Consider the following 27,437-nt stretch of genomic DNA (forward strand, 5'->3'; position numbering starts at 1 on the left):
TACAGGGCAGGATGATTCTAGAGATACCCAGCATGGCATCCTATGTGATTCCATTTTCTAAATAAATAAAAATACAATAATCAAACAAAGCAAACATTAAAAATTAAGGAAGCACCCCCAAAGTAATAACCAAATTTACCTTAACCATTTTATCGTATGAACTGAAAATATGATGATTTTTGCTATTTGCTTTGAAGTTGATTGACAGTTAAAATAATAGCCTTAAATGTAAACATCAGGTGAAGATCGTCTACTTTATTTCTTTCTACTTTTTTTTTCTAGCTGTCTAGCCAATTATTTTCAGTGTGCTTGCTGTCTACAAAGGGTGCTTGGCTGAACCTCATCTATCCCTACCAAGGGAACTTAGCGGTGGGAAGGGTAGGGAGGGTTTTTTATATATATATATATTTTTGAGATTCTTTATTACTATTATTTTTACTTTTCCAGCTCCTCCCCACAGAGTGGGAGGCGCTAGATGTGGTCCATGTCCCACCAGGTTTTATTGTTTTGTTTAACAGAACATGGGGTGTCTGCGCACCCAAATAATAAGTGAACACATTATATGTGTAATATACAAATAATATATATAAAGATACCCTTCCAAGGAGAGTTTCCATACTAGGCATCCAAGAGGCTCATAGAAAACAAAGAAGGGAAAAAACGTATGGTAGCATATCAAAATAACTCTCAGTAAGCACTATTAAGCAAAACGGACCCTTATAATTTAAAGGGCATAGATATGCCCGTACAGTACGAAGAGTATAATTATCTCCTCACATGAATCCTTAGGAATTCGTTAGCCCACACAGATTTCCGAAGGTGAAGAAAGTAGGCAGAGATGGAGGAGTAGATAAAACAGTGATCTTTAATATTAACAGAAAGACAAACTTGTTATCCTCCGTTTTGGATGTGCAGAGTCCAGGCTTCAAGATTCGTAGCAGCGCTACCACAAACAAGTACAAGGAAGTCCACTAGTAATAGTTGTTTTGTAATATGTGTAGTCAATATGTAGCATAATAATAGAATAAATGAATCAATGAATAAAAAAATACATTTTTAAATCTTCTCAAAATATTAAATTTTGTACATATTCAAAAAATATATTTTAAGTTTATGGAAGTAGTACTTAACCAGTCTAAACAGTTCCTTTTCATGCTTAGAAAGTAATTAAAGGTGAGAGAGGAATGAAGATTTAGTGTAGCAATGTCAATTTGCTTTAAGAACCTAGACACTGTTATCACATAGGAACCTAATCTTCTTTGTTCACAGCTAAATTTATCCCAGGCATCTCATATAATCTGTCCTCATAACCTTGACCTCCCTGTGCAGTTATTATTTTCTATTGTGCTGTTCTCAAAATGGAACTTTACTCGGATTTAAAACATCACGTGAGATTGGATATCACAGCGAAATATATTTTATATTGGTTATTCTCAACTGGATTTCATGCATAATTGTATGTTTTGCATGTGAATTACTGCTATTATTAAACTATCTATTTGCATTTTCCATTTGTACGTGATTCTACAATCTTTATAGAATCTTTATGCCTGAGATGCCTAATCATGCATCTTTATTTCCAGATGCTAAGCTATATGGCGGACCATGCTAGAGATATGCATGGGCTCCTGGAGATAGCAGAAACCCAATTTCCATATCTATATAGATAGCATAATCTATGAATTCAATCACTGGTAGTATATAAAAAGTAAAGGGCAGCAAGGCCACAGATCCTTCTTCCTTGGCTACATAATGTGGCTTAGGTGCCTCGAGGACTGTTCCAGTTCGTCTCCGTGGTTTGAAGGAGCAAATTAGTGTGCATTCCTGCAACATTTACGGAACCAGTTCTGGAACTGGCTGGCGATAAGTACTGTATATCATGTGTCAAATGATGTGTTCAGCTGCACACATCTCTTTCCCAGAAAATAATGGGAGAAAGAGACAAATGCATATGGGGGATTCTGCAGAACAATACAAGGGGCACATCATGAATTTTAATGTGACCACTCAACAATGATATATGTTAAGGTGTAAATGGGTTGCGTGTCAACTGTCACTAAAAGCTAAATTTCTTATAATAAATTGTGATTAATAAAGAAAACATAATTTGTGCACATGTATAAAACATTTTATTTTTTTTGTATTCAAATAGGGGAAATCTTGACATTAACACTAAACATTCCTATCTTTTCACTTTCAGCAAGACAGAAATCATGAAATCCTAAGAGATAAAGGTGAGTTTCTATTCTTTGTTTTTCTTGTTTACTGTGTCGTATGATAAATGGTCCACAACAAACTAGTTCATTTAAATGTATCAAGCAAAGACGTTTCATTGATATCAATGCTGTTGCACATTCTTGCTTTAGGCTCTATGCCCCAAAACATTCCTTTTGATACAGTGACACAGTTGGAAAACATATCTTTTTATTACCTTTGATTTAAGTATAGAAAGTGGATAAATAATAAAACAAGAGAAAGCGTGTTCAAGTGGGCTTTTGATACTGTTATATGTCAATACTTTGAAGTATATAAGATGAAAATGTGATGTACATATTTTTGGAAGTATTCAGTAAATCAGGTATATGCGATAAAAAAGAAATGCTGCAATGTGCATTTTAAAATGGATATTCCATGGGTTTCAAACAATGCTAGCATTAATTAAAAAATATCATTATGCATGCATTGTAAATACACATTTGATGCCAAAATGAATGAATGATTAACACATAATGTTTACATTTTCATGACAATGTAAACATTATGTGCACTAAAGCCTCACCTGGCAATTGTGCAAATTCTCTACATACCACCAACATTTGCTGTTATGGATTGTAAATGCAGCACTTTGTCATCTCATTTTATTTATTAATTTATCTATACTTAAATTTAAATTTATATCCATAAAGCTTTTGTACGTACCTATATGGCTTTACCTAGTTGATCATCTTTAAAAAAAAAAAACAACCGGTTCTCGTTAAGTAATTGTTTTTTCCTGAAAATATCAGCTTTGAATTTTATGTTTCTTTCTTGTTACACTCAAACTCAGTTTTGGGTCAGCCTAATAAAACTGTAAAGTCATTAAATAAATAGTGGTTTTTATTAGATTTTTTCTTAATCCTCAATCCACTTATTGTAACGTAAGGGAAAATAATGTGGATTTCTTAAAAAACAGAGTGAATAAAGAATGTCATGTGAATGGAATGAGAAGGTCAGTGTGTGACTAGCTTACTGATATGTTTAGAGTGTATGTAAAAGGCCCCCGGCCAAGCAGAGAAAATAGGTTAAAATAGCCTGACTGGAACATGCCCAAGCTCCCTTGTATAATTATGTTAATAAGCTTACTTATGACAAAGGCACTTTTTTTATTATTATTTCTGAAAATGAATGCTGATTTTGTTAATGAATGATTTTTATATAGTAGAAAACGGAGTAGCATCCATTATTAATGTAAGAAACCGTTCATCATGTAGCAATAATGAATATAAATCAAGAAAAGACTGCTATCAAGTATGACTACGTTTTTAAAAGTTTTACTTGCACAGAGAGCAAATCCATTCCAATTTGACAAAGAGGTCCTTTAGCTCTTCACAAAAGCTTTACTGAAAAAAATCAAACTTTCTAGAAGACTTGACAATATATCTTGACAAAGAGTGGAGCTGAAAACCCCATCCTTTTTGTTAAGCTTCCTTTTCTTAAATTCCCTTATTTCTGGTTTTTGAACAGATTCTCACGTTACCCCAATTAAGCACTTAATTGTTCATCTTCTAGTAAAAAAAAAAAAAGAAAAAAAAGCTTGACACAAACATGAACACGTTTTTAGTGGGGACGGAAAAAAGTAAATTCTCTCCTTGTCTTAACATTGGAAAATAAGTACTAAATTATTTCATGAAAATTTAAAGAAGGCAAGGTTGACAAGGTTAGTATGTATGCTGGGCTTCTCAGATTTGAAGTAGCTAAGTCACCAACAACTTTCTTTTTATATATACTTCATATGTTACCATACGAGTACCCTCACTGACATGCAGATGGGACTTTTACCATGTCTCGATTCTTTGTGGGCTTGTTCCCTGGGCATTCTACAGAGGTAGATAAGGTAGATTAGGTATATAAGTGAGAGAAGAAAACATAAACCAGGAATAATTAAACTAAAGACAAACCAAGGTAGTTATAGTTGTGAATGACACAGATATTACTTTTCACAAAGGCTGCTGCCTCAGTTTAGATTATGGCAATTTGCATATACTCCATGTTATATGAAGAGTGATCAGATCCCTTTTTGCCATGAAAATGAACTTAATCCCCCCAAAAAAACATTTCCACTACATTTCAGCCCTGCCCCAAAAGGACCAACTGACATCATGTGATTCTCATGTTAACACAGGTAAGAGTGTTGGCGTGGACAATGCTGGAGATCACTCTGTAATGCTGATTGAGTTAGAATAACAGACTGGAAGCTTTAAAAGGAGGGTGGTGCTTGAAATCATTGTTCTTCCACTGTTAACCATGGTTACCAGCAAGTAAACACATACTGTCATCATTGCTTTGCACAAAAAGGGATTCACAGGCAAGGATGTTGCAGCTAGTAAGATTGCACCTAAATCAACCATTTATCGGATCATCATTAACTTCAGGAAGAGAGGTTCAATTGTTGTGAAGAATCCGTCAGGTCCAGCAAGCGCCAGGACCATCTCCTAAAGTTGATTCAGCTGCGGGATCGGGGTGCCACCAGTGTACGTGAATTAAATTGGCCGGTTTCAAAGATGTCCCAAATAGGACATGAGGCAGCATTTTCAACATGTCAAAATTCCAAGTTGAAAAACTGAATTGTGTGTGCCCCAAATGTGGCCTATTACCTCCCAGACAACCTGATAAACCTATGCATGTGTGGTATCACTGTACTCAGGAGATTATTCTGAACACATATAGGGGTGTTTGGCCGTGACATATACCAGGAGCTGTAAATTCATACCTCAAGTAAAATGTGTGTGAAAAAAATTGCTACCACAAAGTTTAACAAAGATTGGTGGTAAAATTAGTGCATGGAATGAGTTAAAATACTAGCATTTGAAATACCCTAGTGTGTCTAGTTTTAAAAAATATATGGTTTGATGGGGTAAATTGCATTTGCCAGCTTCAAAGATGTCCCATCTAACACAAAGGGCAGAATGACCAGATTAAAAAAAAATGGTTTTGAAATAAGCAAAACTTTGACATATTGCATATAAGTTTTTTTCATTAGCTTTTATAGATAAAGTTAAAGTAAAAGATTTCCCAAGTCAGAAATACATTTTGTATAGTAAATTATATGTGGCATCTAAAGAAAAAATATAACTTGTGTGGGCTCAGTAAATGAGAAAGAAGAAAATTACAGAATAAAACCACGAGCACTGCAGGAATGTTAAAACAGCCATTGTCTTGATGGGTACAAAAATTAAAATCATCCATTGCCATGAAGGGGTAAACACTTTCACAATATTTGGTGGGTAAACTAAAGAGCCAGAAATAGTCTGCCTTAGTTTATAACGATAACAGTTATGCTGTACCCCTGTCAATGTTTGCCTAAAGATAGAAGCTATGCAGTTTTAAAGTGTGTGTGTGTGGGGGGGGGGGCTTGATACATACAGGATCCGCCCCAGGTGCCAAATACTCTAGGTACGCCCCTGTTTGGAATAATAATGCAGATCATTAAAACATACTGCATATTTAAGGTAGCTTCTTCCATTGTATACATGCAACATTTATTTATAATAAGTGTATGTTATAGAGTAGTTTATTATGTATACTAATTAAATATGTACATAAAATGATAATTTGTTGTATGATTAGGAGACCTTTTTGCATGTACCCTGGGTTTATTCTCAACTGATGCTTGACATACCATACGCACATAGCTACTCCATGTCGTAATAGCTCATACGATCTATTATATATATTATGTATATTTAACATTTAGGAAGAAACTGGCCTTTTAAATTAATAATTACTTGGTAAGAGAACAATTTATTAGGTTAGACTGTGAAAGCCAAATTATTTTCATAATTTATTTATTGACTAGGTAAAATACTAATTCATTATATTAATAGAGCTGTATTGATTACTAGACCATTTTAATTAAAATATGTCTAAGAATATTGATCCATCTTATTTTATGCTTACCTAACATTTAAAAGAAAATTATTTTTTCTCTCACAGGTTGGTTCTGAACATGCATTCATCTAATTATCTTTAAAGGGAAATTGGTATGCAGCTCTTTCTAATCATGGACAAGTCAATATAGCTGCAATTTAGCAAGACATTAAAATATCTAGTATATTCTTGACTGTACAGCATGATAGCATTATGTTGGAGAAGTGAAGTTGGACATGCTGATCTGTATATTGCCCTAGTGACATTACTTTCTGGGGGTGTTATAGTGACAGGGGAAGCTGCAGTAGCAATCTTCTCTCATTGCATCTTTGAAGTACACACTGTCCTCCACTCCCTAATGGCCATGCGTGTTGCTGTGATCTATTGTCCTTCCCAATTTTTTGATCACTTTGCTGCATGGCTCTCTCATTGTGTTTCTTCCACCATCCCTACACTAATCCTGGACTACCTCACCAACTTGACTTAATGTTCTCCCGCTTCTGCTCAATATCTCACTTCTCCAACTCTTCTCTCTGTCTTACCACAGCCCCTTAATATCCAACCTTGCCATACCTCCCACACCTCCTCTACCTAAAAAGCACCACAAACCTACCTCAACCTCAGTGACCTTAACACTCTACAGCTTACTAACACACTTATGCTACTTCTCTCAAACATATCTCCCTTCTCCTGTCCTGATGTTGCCACAGCTCAGTATAACCGTACGCTAGCCTCAATCCTAGATATGGTTGTTCCTGTAGCTGTGCATCGCCCCCCATGGCGTCCATCTCAGCCCTGGCATTCCACACAGACCCATCTCCTCCAAATAATACAATTGGTTAACATGTGCTGTGTTTCAAGTACTTAAATGTATTTCTGGGCATATTAATCTAAGAAATAAATCTATTTTTGATGCTTTTCTTAGATTGAAAGCCTAGGTGAACAGCACATCTTTTTTTCATGCTTCTGCAGCACCCAGATAATTCATAATTAATGAATAAATATCTTCCCATGAATGCTGTTTTTTAATTTCTGTAAAATCAAAATCATAATAGCTAAAAACATAAAAAGTCTAATTTTGATGACCATGTTTTCTTGCACTGTGGCTTTCATTAACAAACAAGCGATTATGTAATAAGCAAGATATTGATCTAGAGTTTCAAGCTGCCCTTAATGTGGTAACAGCTGTATAAAGCTGCAGGCAATTATTTTCTGAAATACAGTACACGCTGCACATGTAAAAGAAATCAAATTTGGCACAATATGCATTCTACTAGCAGCATTTTATTTTGATCATCATTTGCACAATTGTAGCACTCTGAACAGACTTCAGTTGTATCAGGACTCACACTTTTATAGGTAACCTTATTGTTTGTTTAGCATTGTTAAGTTTGTGAAATTTGAATGCATTATATAGCAACAACACATCTATTTTTGTTGGGTTACTTGTCAACACATTACAAGAGGAATAATCCAAAACATTTGTGATTTTACTATAATTTAAGTAAACCCTACATAAAATATATTTAGTTTAAATGATGGTCAAATTAATTAGGGAATCTGTAAAATCTAGTAAATCATTATTGTAAACCCTGCAGTCTGTTTAGACAATGAATGACAACAAAGACAAGAGGCCTTCAATATAATTTTGATGGCATTGGGACTATCCTCGTGTACATGCACCTACTTTGCCCTTTGTATAATGTGTAGTACCTTACTCACTCTGTACTATGAATTGTACACTATAGAATATTAGGCTTGTGCAGATGTACCAAACATTATTCACTTTAAATTTAGTTTCCTACCCTTTTGGCTGAAATAAAATTCGTTGTCACCTCATTAATTTGCTCATGCTATCTCACACTCTCCCTCACACTCTCTCATGCTCTCACTCAATGTCTCTTTAACTTCTCCAACCTCTTCCCTGTCCCCCTCTCCTTTCCTCATCTTTTTCTCTTGTCTCTTCTTGTTCTACTCTCTTCTGCCTTCTTTTGTCCATTTATCCCTGATTCTTCTTTGTCAGCTTTTCTGTGAACCTAGCCTCCTTTTCCGCAAAAGGGCAGAGCCTCCGGGCACACTCTGTCCACCAATTGGAGGAACAGGAGAGAGATTGCCCCCTCTCCCTCATTCGTCCAATCGGAAACAAATTCCCAGAGAAAAAAAGCATTTCAGCACCTTTCTTCTATGCAAAAGGTTTATTGTTGCCCTTTTGTTTACTGTTAACATCAGAACATTTTCACTTAGCACGTAGCAACTGACCAACTCATTTCCAAACTTAAGTTGATATTTGGTATGTTCTTAAAAATAGCGTAATACGGTTTAAACACTGTCAGTTAATAAAGTAATTAGTAAAGTCTTTAGCACATACCATTCCCAGAACAAACATATAAATATAACCATATAAAGTAAATAATAGTGACGGGATGAGAGTTTTTGTTCTTTAAACTTTCTTTACCTATCAAGATATCCTATCAAGATAAACCCATTTTGTTTGGGTTTTTTTTACTTGAAAACAAGTTGCAACCTTGTATTGTATACACTAAATCACAAAAGCAGACAAAAGATAGAAGACAAAAAATGAATAATTTTACTGTAGCCAATTGATCTGAGATCAGTTATCAAATGTACAGACATCTCTCAGTGGTTTGAAAGCAAATCAATCCTTAACTCTGATAAGCTGTTAAAAGACACCATTATGTATTGCTGATGTATGCATAGCATTTTATAAAAGATACTCTTGACGAAAGTACATTGTTTCAGAGATTTTAAATGGTAGTTGGTCTAAATATGTATGAACAGATTCATGAGAGCATTATAGTAATGATACTAATGACACAATGGAGCCTACAGAACTTCCTCAAAAGTGGCAGACCGTCTGGGCACACCCTCTCACCTGATTGGTGGAAAGTGAAGAGGGTGCGCTCTGAGGCTCTGCCCTTTTGTGGAAGTTCACCTAGAGGCCATATTTGCAAAGAAAGAGAAAAGCTCCTTTACCTCTCTTTCTCCGTGAATCTATCTGCATTATTCTGTCCTCTCTGTGCACATTCGCAAAAGGCTGCCCTTTTGCGGAAGTTCACCCAGAGGCCATATCCACAAAGAAACAGATGAATAACGATGACAGAAGAACAAGTTGCATAAGAGAATCAGTGAAAGTGTGAGAGAACTTGAATTCGAATGTGAGAGACAGTGTGAGGGAGAAAGAACCGACGCAATTTAAAAGAAAATTTGGAGCTCTTTGCTTCATTTTGTTTGTTTTGTTGAGCCCCTCCTTGTTTTGTTTTTTTGCATACAAATTGAAGCAATTGGCAGATTTTGTTAAAATTGAAATTCCGACAAATTCAAATGCACAAGTCTAGTATCTACTGTTTATCTATCTACATCTTTCTGAGAACATAAAAAACAGCTGGATAATAAAAAAAGAAACTTTCATATAAATTATCTAACATGCATATGACAGCAATAAAGGTATATTACTATGATGGTTGTTATTTCACACATCAGATAAATGTGTTAAATTCATAGAGTTTAGCCACTTTACAAAGGCAAGTAGATTGACCTACCTCGCCAAATGCTTTACAAGAAACCTAAACAACTCATCTCTTCATTATTTGCTAAGAGCTAACAAATTATGTTGTGCTGTACAATTTAAGTGGGGGCAGTTAACATACACTTGAAATATACATTAATACACACAGACACATCAGGAGAAGATAACCCTACCGTGAGCTTGCTATCTCCCTTTATGGTATAAAAGTTATACAAAGTTCCAGTCAGGAATGGTGGGCTTTTGAGGGCCCTGCTCGTGAGCTTACAATCTTAAGGAATAGTATGGTTAAATGAAATAAAAGGAGAGGTGAAAAGAAGGACAAGTAGGACAAAGGAATGTGCAAATAGGTAAATGCCAAACTTTGGCCAAAAATAAACTATACATACTTGGCACATATACAGGGAAACATGAATAATTATACAAACCAATAATTAAGAACATTACTTGGAGATCTGGCATAGTGGTCCAAATGAGTTTGAATACTTTTTCTACCTTGCAAGAGCTTGGCTTGAGATGGTTATAACCTGGCTGTTATGGTGCAGGAAAGCTTTTCTATGCTGCAAGAGCTTGGCTTGAAAAGATAGTAAGCAGGCTGATTGTTATGGTGCAGGAAACCTACAAGAGGAGAAGGGCCCAAATTCTGTTGAATCAAGCTGTAGATGACTTGACAGTTGTCGCCGTTTGCCGCCAAAACAGCCCTGACCCATTGAGGCATGGACTCCACTAGACCTCTAAAGGTGTGCTGTGCTATCTGGCACCAAGACATTAGCAGCTGATCCCTTAAGTCCTGTAAATTGTGATGTGGGGCCTCCTTGTACTTATTGCCCTATAACTATAAAAACATTGGGTATTTCTAAATTCAGGACAAGTAGTAGATTTTTCCATTAGATTTTGTAGATGAGTAAAATATTTTTCAAATAAAATGGAGAAAAATTGCTTTTTTCAACTTTTCACTATACTTTATTATTTTGTTTTTTGAAAATGTCCTAAAACATTTTTTATATATTAGCGTAAAGATTAGTTTTATTACAAAAATTTCCCTTCTGAACGTTAAATTACCAAAGTTCAAATATTGTTCTTTGAAATCTCTGCAAAGATTGTTTATCAATTATGTCCTTATGAATGTATACAGTATAAATATATATACCGTATTGGCTCGGATATAGGCCGCCCCCGTATATAGGCCGCACCCTAAAAGTTTGGTGCTTTTTTAAAGAAAAAGTTTTTTTTCTTTAAAAAAGCACCAAAAAAAACATGCTGCCACTCTGTCCTCCCTCCCCGAGATACGCTGCCGCTGTCCTCCCTCCCCGAGATACGCTGCCGCTGTCCTCCCTCCCCGAGATACGCTGCCGCTGTCCTCCCTCCCCGCGATACGCTGCCGCTGTCCTCCCTCCCCGCGATACGCTGCCGCTGTCCTCCCTCCCCGCGATACGCTGCCGCTGTCCTCCTCTGCCCCCCCTCCTCGACTTACCGGAGCAGACTCCCGGGTGTCTTGCGGGGCCGGCGAGGGACATCTACGCAATACGCGTATGCAACTTCCGGTACCGGTACCGGAAGTTGCATACGCGAATTGCGTAGATGTCTCCCGCCGGCCCCGCAAGACACCCGGGAGTCTGCTCCGGTAAGTCGGGGGTGGGCAGAGGTAAAACGCTTAGATAACCTCCCGTGCCGGCACCCCCCCCCGTGGGAAGTGCTGGCAGGGGAGGCTGTCTGAGCGTATCGGGGAGAAGGATGCAGGTCCCCTGCACCGCTGCGGGGGATCTGTATCTTAACCCCGCTGCCTGCCCGGCGCCCGGGACTGCATGTCCCGGGCGTCGGGCGCTAGACCCCGAATATAGGCCGCACCCCCACTTTAAAAACTTAAAGTGGGGGAAAAAAGTGCGGCCTATATTCGAGCCAATACGGTAATATATATATAATCATTAAGGAATTATGTCAAAAAGATTGAAAGACGTGGGGGTTTATAAATTGTAGAGTGTAGCTGCGTAATCCATTTCATACCATCATGTGGGGAATGAGCCAAAATTCTCTTTTGTTCATTATCAGCATGGCATCTGAAAATGAGGCACTTTTGAAAAATAAGAAAACAATGGTTAGGTTATACTGGCAGGGAAATTAGTAAATAACATTTGTATATGTCACTGAGAAAATAATATAGAAATTATAATACATAATACTAATATTGATAAAAGCAGAGGCAAACCGCAAATGATTAACTAATTATTTTTTTCATTATGCTTCTTAAAATTACAGAATTAGGTAGCTGATTATTCCATCACAATATGAGTACATTTTGCTAGAAGCAATCTATTAACTAATAATCACTGCATCACAATGTTTATTTCTTCATTACTTTTAACTACCTGATTAAATTATGTTTAAATGTGTACATATATTATAGATATGAGGCTCAGGGGCAACTTAACTATCTTCATGCAAAAGGGATAGTAATTAATAACAGAGAGAACAGAAACCAAGGACTGAGAGCCATTTGTTAATTTAGTTTGCTCAGTGGGACCCAGGTCTCTTAATCTTTTGGAAATGGGTTTCCTTACTAAAATGAAATGTTTCGAAAATCAGCATAGTGCTTATGTAGCCACTACACTTGATCCTCCTTCCCTCAACCTCTATCAATTTTAATGCTAATATATCATGCCGGTGTAGTTAAAAGAGTAATTACCCAATTACTTCTGGCTTTTCGCATGAAAAATGATTGAAGAAAAAATATACACCCTAACTGAAGAAGAGTTTAAGCCTTACACATTTTGTAATCGAGGCTTTAGAAATGTGTGCAACAAACATAAGTCACATACTGCTGAATAAGGACTGATGTATCTTTTAAAACAAATGTAGTAAAAACTCTGAATGCATTGGTAAAAAGTTGACTTGGCTGCTGGCGAGATGTTCCTGTTCGTTTTCGTGGTAGTTTTTGTGTTCATTTTCATGGAAAAAATTGGCTTCTTTTTCTTTTCTCAGTTTAGAAGACAGGCCATTGTGTATTGCAGGGTCACTAATCAAGTATCCAGTTTAAAAGTAAACCTTTAAAAAACCCTTAACAAAGCCATGCAATGTATTAACCCTAATATTATCTTATAAATATATATTTTTTCACAAATTGACCTTTTCCAGATGCCACTTTCATGCTTAAAGGTTAGAAGATTCATACATTGGTAATGATATTGTATATTAAGGTCAATTGTCAGTACTGCGTGCTCCCGTATCCTATTGGCAAAGCGATCTGTTTTACCTCCTAAAAGTCAATATTTGCATTACATTGGATATTTATAGCTTTTTTTATGGAAAAAAAGGTCTTATATACATACATTGCCTTCTGTATCTGATCTAAAACCAGTGTATGAATAATTGCTTATTTAGCTATAATGTGATTAAATATTATTTGTATTAGTTTGATATATTAACTGAATGTGCAATACTTTCTCACTGATTGCTCACTGAATAGTTTTTACTGGAAAGCTATGGTTAAAGCTATAGTAGAAGTAGTACATCTTAAATTATCATTTCCTGCCTTGAATACAGTTGATATAAGCAATCTAGTTTTTTGTGCAATAGTGCAGGGTTACTATATTAGGCATAGTCATTAATATAAGCTGCGTCCTAAATTCACAGTTACAGTGTAGCTGTCTACTATAGACACTTCTGCAAAAAAAAAAATGGCTGTCTATTTCATCATAGTATCCAACTGCCAAAAAAATGGTCAAGCCTCTCAAATACCAGCCACTTGGCAACCATAGAAGCTTGACATGCATGGCAAGCAACAAATTACATTGATGACTGTAGGATATGATGGTCTTACAATTGATCCCCAAGCTTATAGACAAACCAGGAGGGCATATGTCAAGGAAACTAGTGAGTTTACACGTTGGAACAATGGCGTATTTACCAGCCTCCCCTCTCCAAGACCTCCATCCTTGTTCTTGAGCACCGGGGTATGACATCATATCCAACTACTTTTGAATGCATCCTATGGAGTCTGTGTTTCCTTTGGCACATGCCTCCATAGCATAAATGGTCAGTTGGAGAGACCAGAGCCTGTTTCCCAAATGTTTCCCAAAAAACATTGCTGCTTTAGATGCATATGTGCCATCACACCTTATCACTTTTCCACACATTCAAGCTGACCACATGCAAAATCACAAACATGAGCAAAATAATGTTAACATCTCTGTTGTGAACTAACCACAGAGGGGAACTGTATAAAGTTCACCTGCATTTGATAAACCATACTATGTGATTATTTTCTTAATTATTGTCCTAGACTGAAGAAGTAACAATACAATGGTAATCAATATAAATGACTTGAATAATAATGTATTTTGTCTCAAAAATACTATGGTAAAATATTTAGAGTGTTGCATTTCCTGAATGATGCTGTATGCTTTATACAGCAGACTCAGGGACCCGTAAACACATATTTTGTGTACACACAATTTAAACTACACTAATTTCCGTATACATTTACTTGACATAAACATTATATTATATGGATCCTATTTCAAATAGTCTATGGCATTGTTCTTCTTAAGACTATGTGTAGCCCAAGAAAACAAACAGAAGACACTGACAATATGATACTCTAAACAAGTATGTGGCTACCAGCTGTTACAGCTTCAAGTTTGTCTTCTTTTATCATATTTCCAAGAATTTCCATTGTCACTGCAACAGCACACGCCGTGTGAAAAGCATCTTAATCTGTAGTCAGTTTTGTATTTATTTGTCATACCTGAAAGGAAAAGTGGTCTTACAGTGTCATTTTTATTGGCGTGACCTGGTATTTGAACTTACAGTAACATGATGTGAAATCGTCACAAAACGCTTCTGTCTGAGATCAGTAAACGTCTTAGTATGTGCCATATTTTACATTCAGTGTTATAAAATCAGCACACTCTGTACAGAAGTGATTGACATATGCATCAAAATTGTCAAGAGTTAGATGCATATGAAAATGCATTTACATATGACCTTCATTGTTAAACATTTGTTGAAGGTTAGTGTTTGCCCTTCATTTATTTTGTGACAGGGTATTATGTGATAACAGATTTTCCCATACAGATTTCACTGGAATCTGTATGGGAATGTTCTTTCCTTTGTTTTAGCTTTTAGTTTAGTTAGCAGGTGTTTACCACATTATATATATATTTTGGGTAAATTCTTAAACCTTAAGAGCAGTGCAGTATTATCATCATCATCACTGCCTAGGCCTAAACCCACCAGCTACCCCTCCACACCACCATGCTTCTTCTGAGCACTGTGATATGACGTCTGCCATGTAAGGATGGCAGAATTAAACTATGAAAGCTCTGCAGACTTGGCACTGTCCTTAATAAGCGCTGCGTACATTGTTGGCGCTATATAAATAAAAGATAATAATAATAATAATAATAATAATGGGTAATTAACCAGTTGGAGAGATCTCACAATGGGCCAAAAATATATCAGAAATAACTGTTATCCTTGAGTGAGCAGGAATTTTTTTTTATATTTCTTATGGGATTCATGTTCAGTCGTAGGTTATGGCACAATCATAAATCAAAACATGGCAAAAAAGTAAAAAAATGAAATGAAATGACCCCTGTTTAAAAGTCTGGTTACTTTCATTTGTAAATACTGTGTATTGTCCCTTTAGCATCATTGACAGGATGCAGTCTTTTTTGTCGATGAGGCCCCAAATTCTTGCAGAAGGCCTCCAGGTCACGCAAAGTCTTTGGTTGCCTTGCATGAGCAGCATGTTTTAAATCTCCACAGAGTGTCTCAAAAATATTTAGGTCAGGAGACTGTGATGGCCACTTCAGAACTTTCACCTTTTTCTGCTGTAACCACTGGAGGGTCAACTTGGTCTTGTGCTTAGGGTCATTGTTGTGCTGGAAAGTCCAAGAGCGTCCCATGCACAGCCATCGTGCGGAAGAATGCAAATTGTCTGGCAGTATTTTCTGCTAACCTGCTGCATTTACCTTGCCATCAATTTTCACAAGATTCCCTGTGCCTTTAGAGCTCACACACACTGATATATTTATTGGTCTACCTGACCTTGGCTTGGTATCAAGAGATCCCTGAATTTTCACTTCTTAATAAGTGATTGGACAGTACTGACTGGCATTTTCGAGGCTTTGGATATCTTTTTTTATCCTTTTCCATCTTTATAAAGTTCCATTACCTTATTACTCAGGTCTTTTGACAGTTCTTTTCTGCTCTCCATGGCTCAGTATCTAGCCTGCTCAGTGCATCCACGTGAGAGCTAACAAACTCATTGAATATTTATACACAGACACCAATTGCAATTTAAAAAGCCACATGTGTGGTAAATTAACCTTTAATTGCTATTTTAACCTGTGTGTTTCACCGTGTATGTCTGTAACAAGGCCAAGCATTCAAGGCATGAGTGATATCTGTTATGATTATGCTTTAAAAGGGAGCCAATAAATGGCTTCATATGATCATCAGTCTTAAATAAAAGACTAGTGCATGATCAGTCATATTTTCAAAATCAATTACAACATTTCACAATATCTGCCAGGGTATGCAGCACAACTTTATGTAACCTAGGCTGAACACCATAACATAACTATGAACAACATTATAAATAAACTAAGGACAACAAAATTATTTTTCTGATTACTCGTATGAGAAACTATTTTGTAAGGAACCTTAAATCCATGCACCAGCTATTTATTATTTAAAAAATAATTTGAGAACTACTGTTGATATATTCCTTACAGAGTCAACGGATGTTTTTGCCCCCCCCCCTGCCCCTTTATTTCTGTTAACTATCTCTCTTTCTCTGCAAAAATAAAGAAATCGCTTATAAGAATTTCAGATCACTTCAGTGATAGGATTTATAATAAAAACAGCGACAGCTAGAAAATCTGGGAAAGTGCCTTCAGCTGTGAAATCATACACCCTGTGAACATGATAAGTTGATAATTATGTTATTCAGCACATTTGACAAGAGGTCATTAAAAATGTTCCACATGGCTGAAGCATATCTCAGAGGTTGCAAGTAGACCATAACTGATATACCTTAAAAAAGGTTGAAAATATATTTGCCTTAGTTTATTCATTGCATATTTATTTTGCAGGGAACATATGACAAACACATATATCAATATATTTTAGTATTTTACCCTGGGAATAGAGAACATTGTTGCTTAGATAAAGTACCATCTAGAAGTGAGACTCTTAATTCTCTTTCAATAATATGATACTAGTTTCTATGGTTTGTTTGCATCTATTCATATAATAGACAGAACCCTCATGTTGTAACACTTGGGATAAAGTCTACATTTAATGTGTTTACACAAATTTTGGCCAAGGAAACTTACATTTTAGGTGACTTTTGTTTAAATGTTTTCATTTTAAAAAAATGCCATGAATATTTTTTAAGATATCCAGCTGAAGTTTTAATAGTACCGTATTTGCTCGATTATAAGACGACCCTGATTATAAGACGACCCCCCAAATCTGAATATTAATTTAGGAAAAAAGCCTGAATATAAGACGACCCTATAGGAAAAAAGTTTTACCAGTAAATGTTAATTTATCTAAACTATTTTTTTTAAAATAAAAGCTATGATTGAGAAAAATATTTTGGTTTTATTTCCTTCTATTTTCCAACCTGCCCCCCAGTTATGCGGGGGGGTCCGGTGCGGGGAACTCTGACCTCTGACAGCCGGGGAAGGTCTGCGCGATGGACGCAGACAACCCCCGCTGCTAGCCACGCCTCCTTCCTGCTGCAGCGGAAGTTGTCTACACGAATCGCGTAGACATCTACACGCTGCCCCAGCTTCACACCGGGACCCAGAAGTACCGGTAAGTGGGGCGGGGGGGTTAGACAAGAGGATCCAGGTCCCCTGCAGCTGCGGGGGATCTGGATCTTAGTCGTCTCATAGTCAGACCTATTTGAGGTCTGATTATAAGACGATCCCGATTATAAGACGAGGGGTATTTTTCAGAGCATTTGCTCTGAAAAAAACCTCGTCTTATAATCGAGCAAATACGGTAAATACTATTAGTTGACTTTGGTAGCAGAAAAGTACACTATTTTCTGACCAGGAACTCTGACCAAGTAGAAGTAAGGAATACGATATTGTTGAAAAAAGATGGAAAGGCATTGACCAAAAATATATGAATACTCTGTTCAAAGGCACCTCTGTGGCTAAATGTTATTACACAGTATCGATGCAGGTAATGGTTTGCTTGTTTTGAATCCATTTTCTTTTCATATTGTTTTTCAGTTTTTGTATTGTTTTAATATGACTACAATTAGTAATAATAAACTTATGGATTTTTCTATTTACCTGTACAAATGAAAAGAAAAAAATCCATTCTGAATTTAAAGAATACGTTTTATCATTTTCAAATCACCCACTTTCTATTAACCTAAATCAACTAATGTGTAACACATTGCTGAGATAAATGTTGTACCGCCAATGATGCTCCCAGTAACACTGGTGTTATTACAAAACTTTGCGGTGTTTTGCCTCCAGCAAAATGTCCAAGTTTTCAGCCGTTACTGGGGACAAAAACAGATGTAGCAGGTTGGCACATGTGGCCTAAGCATGAATTTCTGTCACGTTGAAGGAAGAAATTCAGGACTACTATACTAGAAATTGTTACTCTTGAGTATTGTTACCTCATTTGGCAACTAATCTGCCTTCTTCTGCAGCGAAATATTTAAAAACTTTGACCTGTCAGTTCAGAAGACCATTCTTCTGTACCCCAGTCCCCGTGTTTCTGTGAATAGTTCAGTCACTTGGTCTTGTTTCCACGCTGGTTATGTGTCTTATTGCAGTGCTACATCTCACCATGGTATATGCCTGTTGACCAGTAGTGGGATTCAAATTTTTTAGTAACCACTTCTGAGCTTTCTTACTAAAAAATAAAAACCTCACACACACACAGACTCAGGCAGTCTCTCTCACACACGCAGACTCAGGCAGTCTCTCATACACACACACAGACTCAGGCAGTCACACACACACACAGACTTGGACAGTCTCTCACACACACACAGACTCAGTCAGTCTCTCACACATAGACTCAGGCAGTCTCTCACACAGACTCAGGCAGTCTCTCACACACAGACTCAGGCAATCTGTCTCACACACACAGACTCAGGCAGTCTGTCTCACACACACAGACTCAGGCACTCTCTCACACCCACAGACTCAGACAGTCTCACACACACACAGACTCAGACAGTCTCTCTCATACTCAGAGACTCAGGCAGTCTCTTACACTCAGAGACTCAGGCAGCCTCTCACACACATACTCTGGCAGTCTCACACAGAGAGAGACTCAGTCTCTCTCATATACACACACACAGACTCAGGAAGTCTCTCACACAGACTCAAGCAGTCTCTCACACACACAGAGACTCAGGCAGTCTCACATACAGACTCAGGCATTCACACATAAATAAGTAACATTTACTGTAAGAATTTGCTAAAGCTGTTTAGTATATATATATTTTTTTACAAATCTATGATGCCTCTTTTGATATTTTATCAATTGCATTTGTCAAAAAAAAAATTCCAATCAATAATCTAAAATGCTCCAGTGCATACTTTTAGTTACCATTAATATTCATAGAAGCCCTGGCGGAAGTGCCAGCAGCAGCGGGGTTGTTAATTTATTTTTGACAGCATTCTAACCTTACAGCATTTTGCCACCTGCCTTAAACATTTGCACATTACTGTATGTATAATGTATACATTACCTCAACTACAAGACCGCAATCCACCAACTTTAATAGACGTATCATCATTTATTATAATAGATGATTAGGTGTTTTGGTTATTAATATCAACCTTTGCTATAATATATAGATTTTCTATATCATAAAATAGAGCAATATTTTGTTATTTACAGTTCTTCTGCTACTTTTGAGTAAGTTTCTTTATTACCTACTGTACCTGCTTTTTGTGGTTTGCTCCTACCGATCCATCTGTTTGCTATCATGGACGTCATGTGGTATATGATAAGTAAAAGAATGTTTCATGACAGAGAAAAGAAATACTTGCAACTTTATGCATGAATCAACATATGTGACATAAAAACAAGGATCTGCTCATTATCGCTCTATAGCGGTAATTCACACCGTGCCCTCCTCTGTGCTCAGCATGATATGTACTTACAGTATGGAGGAGTTTGCTCATGTAAGTCAATAAGAGGGTTCCATATGATGCATTGGGGATATATTGTGTGTATGCAATTCACCCCATGTTGCTCACACTGTAAGACTTGTGGAAAGAACCAAAGTAACTAACAGTTTATTCACCTTCACATACAGTATACATGCATTGAGTCCAAATATTTTTTAACATTTCTTTTGTTTGAACTAGGAGCCAAATATTTGTCATTCTATTTAGAATCTAGATTTTTTTCCTTTATCTTTATTCCTATAGATTTGAATTCTATTCCATTTAACACGAGTTCTCTTGAACTGACATACAAAGAACCTATTTTTTCTCTTGAACCTACTGAGATGTTAAATACTTTTCTGGTGTATTTATATTTTCAATCTTGTTGAATGTTGCTAAAATATTTTCCATTCCATTACAAAACATGTCAACTAAAATGCGGAATACGCGTTTTCCTTTTAGTTACAATAGTACAAGCAAACAAAGGATGGAATACATGTTATATGCTGATTGATATACTATTGAATTAGACCTCCGTAGCCTAAAGAAACCACACTTTAAGTTGAAAACATCATGCTTGCTGGAACGTGGTTTCACTTGTAGCATATAGTTAAACATCACAATATCAAAATTAATAATTTGTTATAATAATTTGTGAAGGAAATACCATATACATTGAAAAGAGAAAGTATGTTGTGTTCAACCATTTTAAGGAATGATTATATCTGTTTATATATTGTACATTTATCTTTTATAAAAGAAAGATTGCGTCATTAGGCATAGTCAATTGGGGTCAGTGTAATGGTACCGGATAGGTCTTATGAAACAGTCAACCTAGTATGCATTGTGCTAAAGCTTCATATTCATGTGTTTTAGATGGATAGACAAAAGAAAGGCATTTGGATTGTCTCATTTTGAAATGACCAACTAAAAAGTTACTAGAAATAGTCAGAATGGTAAGAAACAGATCTACATTGACAGGGGTGCCTCACAAATGCTCTACTGGATAAATGGGTAAAAATTCCTACAGAAACACTTCAAAATCTTGTGGAAAGCCTTCTCAACAGAGTGGAAGCTGTTATAGCTGCAAAAGGGGGGGGGCAACTACATATTAATGTCTATGTATTTAGAATGCGATGTCATAAAAGTCCATGTTGGTGTAATGGTTAGCAGTTCCACTATTTTTGTCCATATAGTGTATTTATGCATGTAATAGTAAAAATTATATGTGTAAATATTGTTATTAATATTTTGCATGTAGAAATGAAGACAGCAGAAATAAAAGCACAAAAATATTCCCCATATTCTATATACTGTTAGTCAGCTGCTTTTCAACTTGCTTGGGACTTCCCACTAGATTTGTGCAAATGAACCAAAAACGATCCAGAGACATTTTTTGTGTGCATTGTTCTAAAGCTTCATGTTCATGTGTTTGAGAATGATAGACAAAAGAAAGATATTTGGATTGTCTCATTTTGAAATCCCCATATATCTATTTAAAAAAGTAGTAAGGACCGATTCTAAAGTGCACATTGCCGGCAAGGTTGTATACATTATTGTATTAAATGTACAATTACATCCAAGTGAATGAGATTCTGAGAGAAGGGCTTATTACATGAACTTTGGCGTCTATTGAAATTATTGTTTTAAATGCTTGTTATAAAAACTAAAGTAGAAACAAATATGTAGTAGTTTAAAACGTATGCAAATAGTTTAATTTAATACAATATGTATTGTTGCAAAACTGTATGCTGCAGTCTTAAAGCACTAATATAATGCATACTAAATGCATGTTTCAGTTAGAAAGATAGTCAAAGTTTGTAGTACCAAATGAAGCCATTCTCAATTACATCATACCTGACTATAAAATGCACTAAACACAATAATCAACCCCACAGCTACATCTGGTCTAATTGTCTTCCACCACCATATCTAAGCACAAGTCCATTCATTAATTTACTTATGAAAAAACATAAAAAACATAATTTCTTCAATGCCTGCTACTTCTGCCTTGCTTTTCCAATTTCAAACTGAATCCTAACTCTCTGCACTTGCATAAACTACATTAATGTCTAAATTACTTAGAATGTTTCACATGTTGCTTGTACGTATCTTGTCATGCCCTTGAACTATTTCGGAATTGCAGCACAAACAGATACAAAAAAATTGTTAAAGGGTAGTTTCTAAAAAAAAAAAAGATACCAGTAACTTGATTTTCTTCAAATGGGTCACTTATATTATATGCAGGTGGCCACATGCGATTAACACGTATTATGTGATCCTACTCGGAGCCTCTGTTACTGGATGGGAAGGAATCACCAAGTAGTTTCAGAGACTCTAGGCTAGAGTATACTTAAGCCAAATTGGGTGGGGAAATGGAGGCCATCATTGTCCCTCCTTGGTAAATTGATAATGAAAAACACACTCTAGGACCCTCATTACATTTTCATTTAAAATATTTTTGTTTATTTAAGGACACTGATGTGTTGGAGACCGTACTACAAGTTGAGTGTTATTTGTTGAGTGCAAATGTGAGTTGGGTATAAAATAAGTAGGACTTCAGTGCTTTCTGCTGGTGCAAACTCACATTTTATGCCAGCTTCCAAGCACTGGCATCTTAGTGACCAGACCTCCCAATCCACATACCACATTTATGTGGTGGGAACGCCTCATATGTAAGGATTTGCAGTTGTACTAGCTCAGCTGTATTTACACATTAACTGTTTTATTTTTATTTTTTATTTTAAATGTGTTCATCTATATTCTATACTGGTTTATGATACTTCCTGCTGTCATCCCATTATTAAGTCTTTAATCAGTGTTTAGAAACAAGCATTCCTTTCATAGCTTTGCTCTTCCTTGTTCTATGTTATGCAGTTATATAATTAAAAATAAGTATGTTTATAGTAGCACGTTTTAAAAAGGAACTTTAACCCTTTTTTAATAATGTAATTATTCTAGAAAACATCAAAGCCTTCCAAGTACTTCTGCACCTTTCTGATAAACACTATGGGAAGCTGACTGACCCTTTTGGGCCTTTTAATGGCATGGTTGTGGCATTGCTTGGTGCTTTATTAAAACCAGGCATAGACGTGAAATGCACTGGAGTCTAGAGGTTTTGTCATGTAACTCTAAAAATATAATTTATATTCTACTTGTGGGCACATGTATGTTGGGCGGAAATCTAGTTTGTACATACAGTACATTTATCACACTTTCCTAAAATCCATCACTTTATAACTATTGACTAATCCTGGCGAGGTGGAGATTTTTTAAAAGAAAATATAGAGATAGAGATTTTTTTTATTATTAAAAACATTAAGTCCTGATGGGTTAAATATTGATTTTTATTTATATTTCTTGTGAACTGATTGGCCTGAATTTTTCTCTCCTTTTTGACTTTATTTATTGTTTTATCCTTCTTACAGTCTGTTTTCTAGAGACTAGTTCTGTCATGTACTTCCTCTTTCAGGCCTGCTCCCTGAGACATCTGCACAGAGGCTTCCTATACCCATAATCAGTTGCCTTCAGAAGTTAGCCACAGTGTTCGGGCCACAGGCTTCAGGTCTTGAAAACTTATTCATAGCTTTGCATTTAAAATGCTGTTAAAGAAGATGGATAAGACAGCAGATTGTTCAACATGAGTTTGCCTCAGTGAGGATCAATCATTCCAGAGTCACAACTGTTTTTCAGTGCATCGGAGGGTCAATCTCCTGATCTGTAAACCTGAAGGGGGCTTCACTCCTGGAAAGCATAGCACATTTTAGAGCCTGGTTGTCTTATATTGCACTTTCCTAGTCTGTATGTGGCATTTTCGTACTGCAATAAGATAATGTTTTTAGAGGCCTTGGACCAGGTGTTTATTACAAAAAAAGATATAAAAACAACTCAGACAACATGTTGACACTAGAATGTTTTAGATGTTACTTGGATAGGCTAATCCTAATGAAAAGCTTGTCATTGTGGAACTTGTCTGTCATACTGGGTAGGGCTTAAGATGAAGGCCCAGTTAAAGTGTAGGCAATGGAGCTTGATTGGACCCGCAATTGCTGTGCAGATCTGCTATTCTCGGTGGGTTGTGGGGCTGCCTTATACTCTTGTGTATGTGGGGAATTTGCAGAAGTGTTATGTGCCATCTTATGAGCAGAAGATAGGGATGAGTTGCAATTTGGCACTATACCCCCAGTTGAATTAAAAACCCTCTGCCCCTTTGTGCATGGGAGGAGGAAAGAGGGAGTTACCAAAGGAGAAGACAGAGTGGAGTGAGAAAAGATAGAGGGATAAGTGAAAAAGAAAAAGAAAGACAGGTGGAAGGAACAGAGAGAAATAGAAGAAAAGAAAGAGAGGGACAAAGAAGAAAGAGAAAAAGAAAGAAAAAAAAAGAAAGCGAGAGGTAGTGGGAGAGAAAGGGGAAAAGTGCATGTCATTTTAATGATGATCACATGATGCTAGTTTTTCTTAATAGTTAATGTTAGCTTACATCAGCTAGATGACACTTTTTCAAGAGGACTGAAACATCAACGTATTTGTGTTATAAACAGAAATGTCATAGTAGAGTTATGTTATCATCAATAGACATGAGGACCACAAGTGATTCCAGTATACAGAAGTTTGGGCCACACAGGAAAGATCCCCTGGTCTCCTACCCATAATACACAGCCCATAGGGGTAAAATTCTTGACTGCTCTGAATCACCTTTATCATAAAACAACAAACAAAGCTGTCTTAAACCTACACTGGTCTACCAAGCTGTAACATTCAGCGTTGCTATTTATTTTCTATACTGTTGTCCGATTTTGTTGCAATATCAGCCTTTAATATCGCTGTTCATGAAAGTATAGACATGTTAGAAAAAATGTAGGACTAAAGTGGGTATTTTAAATAATCACCCTCCTTGAAATATATAATTATGGGAGCACTAAGCAAACTGCATTTTCATAAGTTAGCAATGATTAGAGAGGACTCATCTGGTTTTGGTTGACTTTGGGGGCATGTTTGATGAGTACAGCTAAAATTAGCTGAATCGCAAATATGCTAAGCAAATATTTGCCATTAGAACTGACTGTGAATATTCAAATGTACTGAATATTCATGTCTGGATACAGTAAAAGTGCTTTGCAGGGATAAAAAAAAAGATAGAAACAGCTTATGACATGTTCGTCTCACGTAGGCTTACCATTAGACTAGAATGTCACCCTCATATACTATTGCTACAAAAACAATGAAAGTTCATGTCAGCATGTCTGCAACTTGCTTGCCAACCTGAGCTCAATACAATCTATATGTGGTATGGGGTCAGTAACATAATGGCCCAGGTGCCTGATTCGGCTGTTTGAATGTTATTTGCCAGTAGATATTCTTGTCCTGGATTCAAAATATGTTTTAAAACAAATTAAGGTGTGAATGCCTTACATTGAATTTGCTTGATTTTCTTATATATTATTGATTTTGTAATATATTTAATAATCTGTATCTTTTCTGTGATCATTTTAGTGTTATTTTATCTTGTATTATCCTTACAACTGCAGTCTGTCAACAAGGAAGCCTTTTGTGCACTTCTGCCACAGAGACAAACGAGTCTAATCATTGAGAATAGAACTGGCTGACAAACGGCCTTGAGAGGCAACTTTTCATCTCAAGCTATTCTCTGATGAGCTTGAAAGACCAACTTGACCCTGCTCCGCTGGGAACCAATAAATGGAAAGTCGTGATCCATTTCTATGAGGCTTGCCAAGGTCTGGGACAGGGAGAGATCCTGGTAAATCACTAAGGAATGGATAAAGCATTTTTCACTTGTTTCATAGTCCCAAAAACATGTAGGCCAATATTCATGTGATGTTAGTCTCTTCTAAGGGCCAAATTACCGTTGGGTTTACTAAACAGCTATTACCCATGGGGCAGGAGTAGAACCATGGAGCAGCTGATAAGAGATTACATAGAACCATTAACAGAAGTAACCAGGAGATGACATAGCATGAGAGGCAGTAAAGGCGAGAGATGACAACATTCGGCTTTTTAGGAAAATCGCAGGAACCAATTGTCACAATAGTACATAATTATTATTATTATTTTTTAATGGTTCAAGAAAGATTATGCATTTGCAAATGCCACATTTAATATTTCTGCTATAATGTAATTGCACACACTAGTTAACATTTATGGAGTTGGAATCCTCCAGGCCCAGTTGAAATAATTTACTATAATTGTCTCAATTCAAAACATATATACTCTAAATTGTAAATGAAATGCATCTATAGAATTATAAAGAGTGTTGATCAAACGACAACCTAAAAAACGAGTTAATAACATTCGGAGTTTTACATGCTTCAGCAGAAGTAAGTTTTATTATCCTAAATGATTTTGTAAGTAATACTTCCAGGGTCACTTTTATAACGTTTGCAAAAGTATGTGGTTTTAAATATGAGCTGGGAGTTCAACAACATATAAACTATATTGCTAGATAAATTTATCATCATCCTACTAACGGAGGCTAGTCCCATATTTAATCTAGTAAATGTCCTAACAAGAACATTTACAACATGTTGGATTGCCAGCTGTAAGAGTGAAAAACTACTTTTGAGTGTTTGACGTTTAGACATCAATAATTCTTCAGAAGGAATATAGCAACAATCTAAAATTGTTAAAATCATCTGCTTTACTACTATTTTGACAGCAGTTGCCGTAGCGGCCGTTTTTGAAGTAAGATGCAAAAAGAATTCTATTTTGGAGGGAAAAAAAAGCTTAGGAATGTTAAGATTGTAACAGTTTGAACCAGTACATAATATTACATTACAAATGACTTAACGGAAGATATTGAGCACACAAAAGCAGTCCTTTCAAGTTTGAATATGATCCTACATATCTTCAAATGCCAGTGCCAAGCTCTAATTAATAATTCAGTAGCAATTGTTGGAGATGAGAAAGTTCAAGCTTTCTGAGTGCGTATTTTTATTAGTATCACCGATCTAAGTCTGCACAGATAGTTTCTAGAAACTAAAGCTGAAGGGTTGCATTAGCTGAATTGTCATTATTCGACCTTTACGCCTTATAAAAATTGAATGTTGGGTACACAAACATATTTTATTTACAACAGTGTTTTATTGACAAGCAAATGTTTATAATAATAATAATAATAAATACAAAGCAGTAATCTCTGTGTTATTTCAGGCCAGCTTTTGTAAATATCTGAGAACAAATTTGCTAAGTATTGCAACCCTAAGGCACAAAGAGGGTGTAGCTGTACTTGGCAAGAAGACCACAACAGCTTTGGAAAATATCCGGGACTATCCGCTAAAACGTGTATTTTCTCCTGCTTTCATTTTTGAATAGCAAACCCCCCACTTGCGAGTTTCTGGTTAACACTGTAATCATAGCATAATGGCTGTAATCATTACCAGACAATAATGATGGGTAGTAGTAATGTTTTGTATTTATTAAATCAATGTCTTTCGGTTGCTCGTTTTATAGGATGCCACATAATAATATTATTATTTTGTTGTATATCTGCTGCCCTAAGCCTGATCAAGTCTGAGTTCCTAGCCCTCATCCCCTTTTACCACACCTTCACCTGCTTGTCTCTTCTGCCCCAGATATTAGAAAGGACAGGG

The 27,437-nt window shown here is 36.2% G+C and overlaps 1 protein-coding gene and 1 long non-coding RNA gene across 3 annotated transcripts in view; both read left to right on the top strand.

Moving 5' to 3' along the window:
• FSTL5 (follistatin like 5) overlaps positions 1-27,437 on the top strand; it is a 195,226-nt gene that overhangs the window by 38,443 nt on the left and 129,346 nt on the right. For both annotated transcript variants that reach the window (XM_053460009.1, XM_053460017.1), the window contains exon 3: positions 2,201-2,234. In XM_053460009.1, the coding sequence (XP_053315984.1) occupies positions 2,201-2,234 (34 nt within the window). The remainder of the gene's footprint in view (positions 1-2,200; positions 2,235-27,437) is intronic.
• LOC128483817 (uncharacterized) lies at positions 23,519-24,222 on the top strand. The gene is made up of 2 exons (XR_008351108.1): positions 23,519-23,686; positions 23,784-24,222. It is a non-coding gene; the product is annotated as an uncharacterized LOC128483817 (long non-coding RNA).

Source organism: Spea bombifrons, chromosome 1, assembly GCF_027358695.1.
Source record: "Spea bombifrons isolate aSpeBom1 chromosome 1, aSpeBom1.2.pri, whole genome shotgun sequence".
NCBI classification, from domain to species: Eukaryota; Metazoa; Chordata; class Amphibia; order Anura; family Pelobatidae; genus Spea; species Spea bombifrons.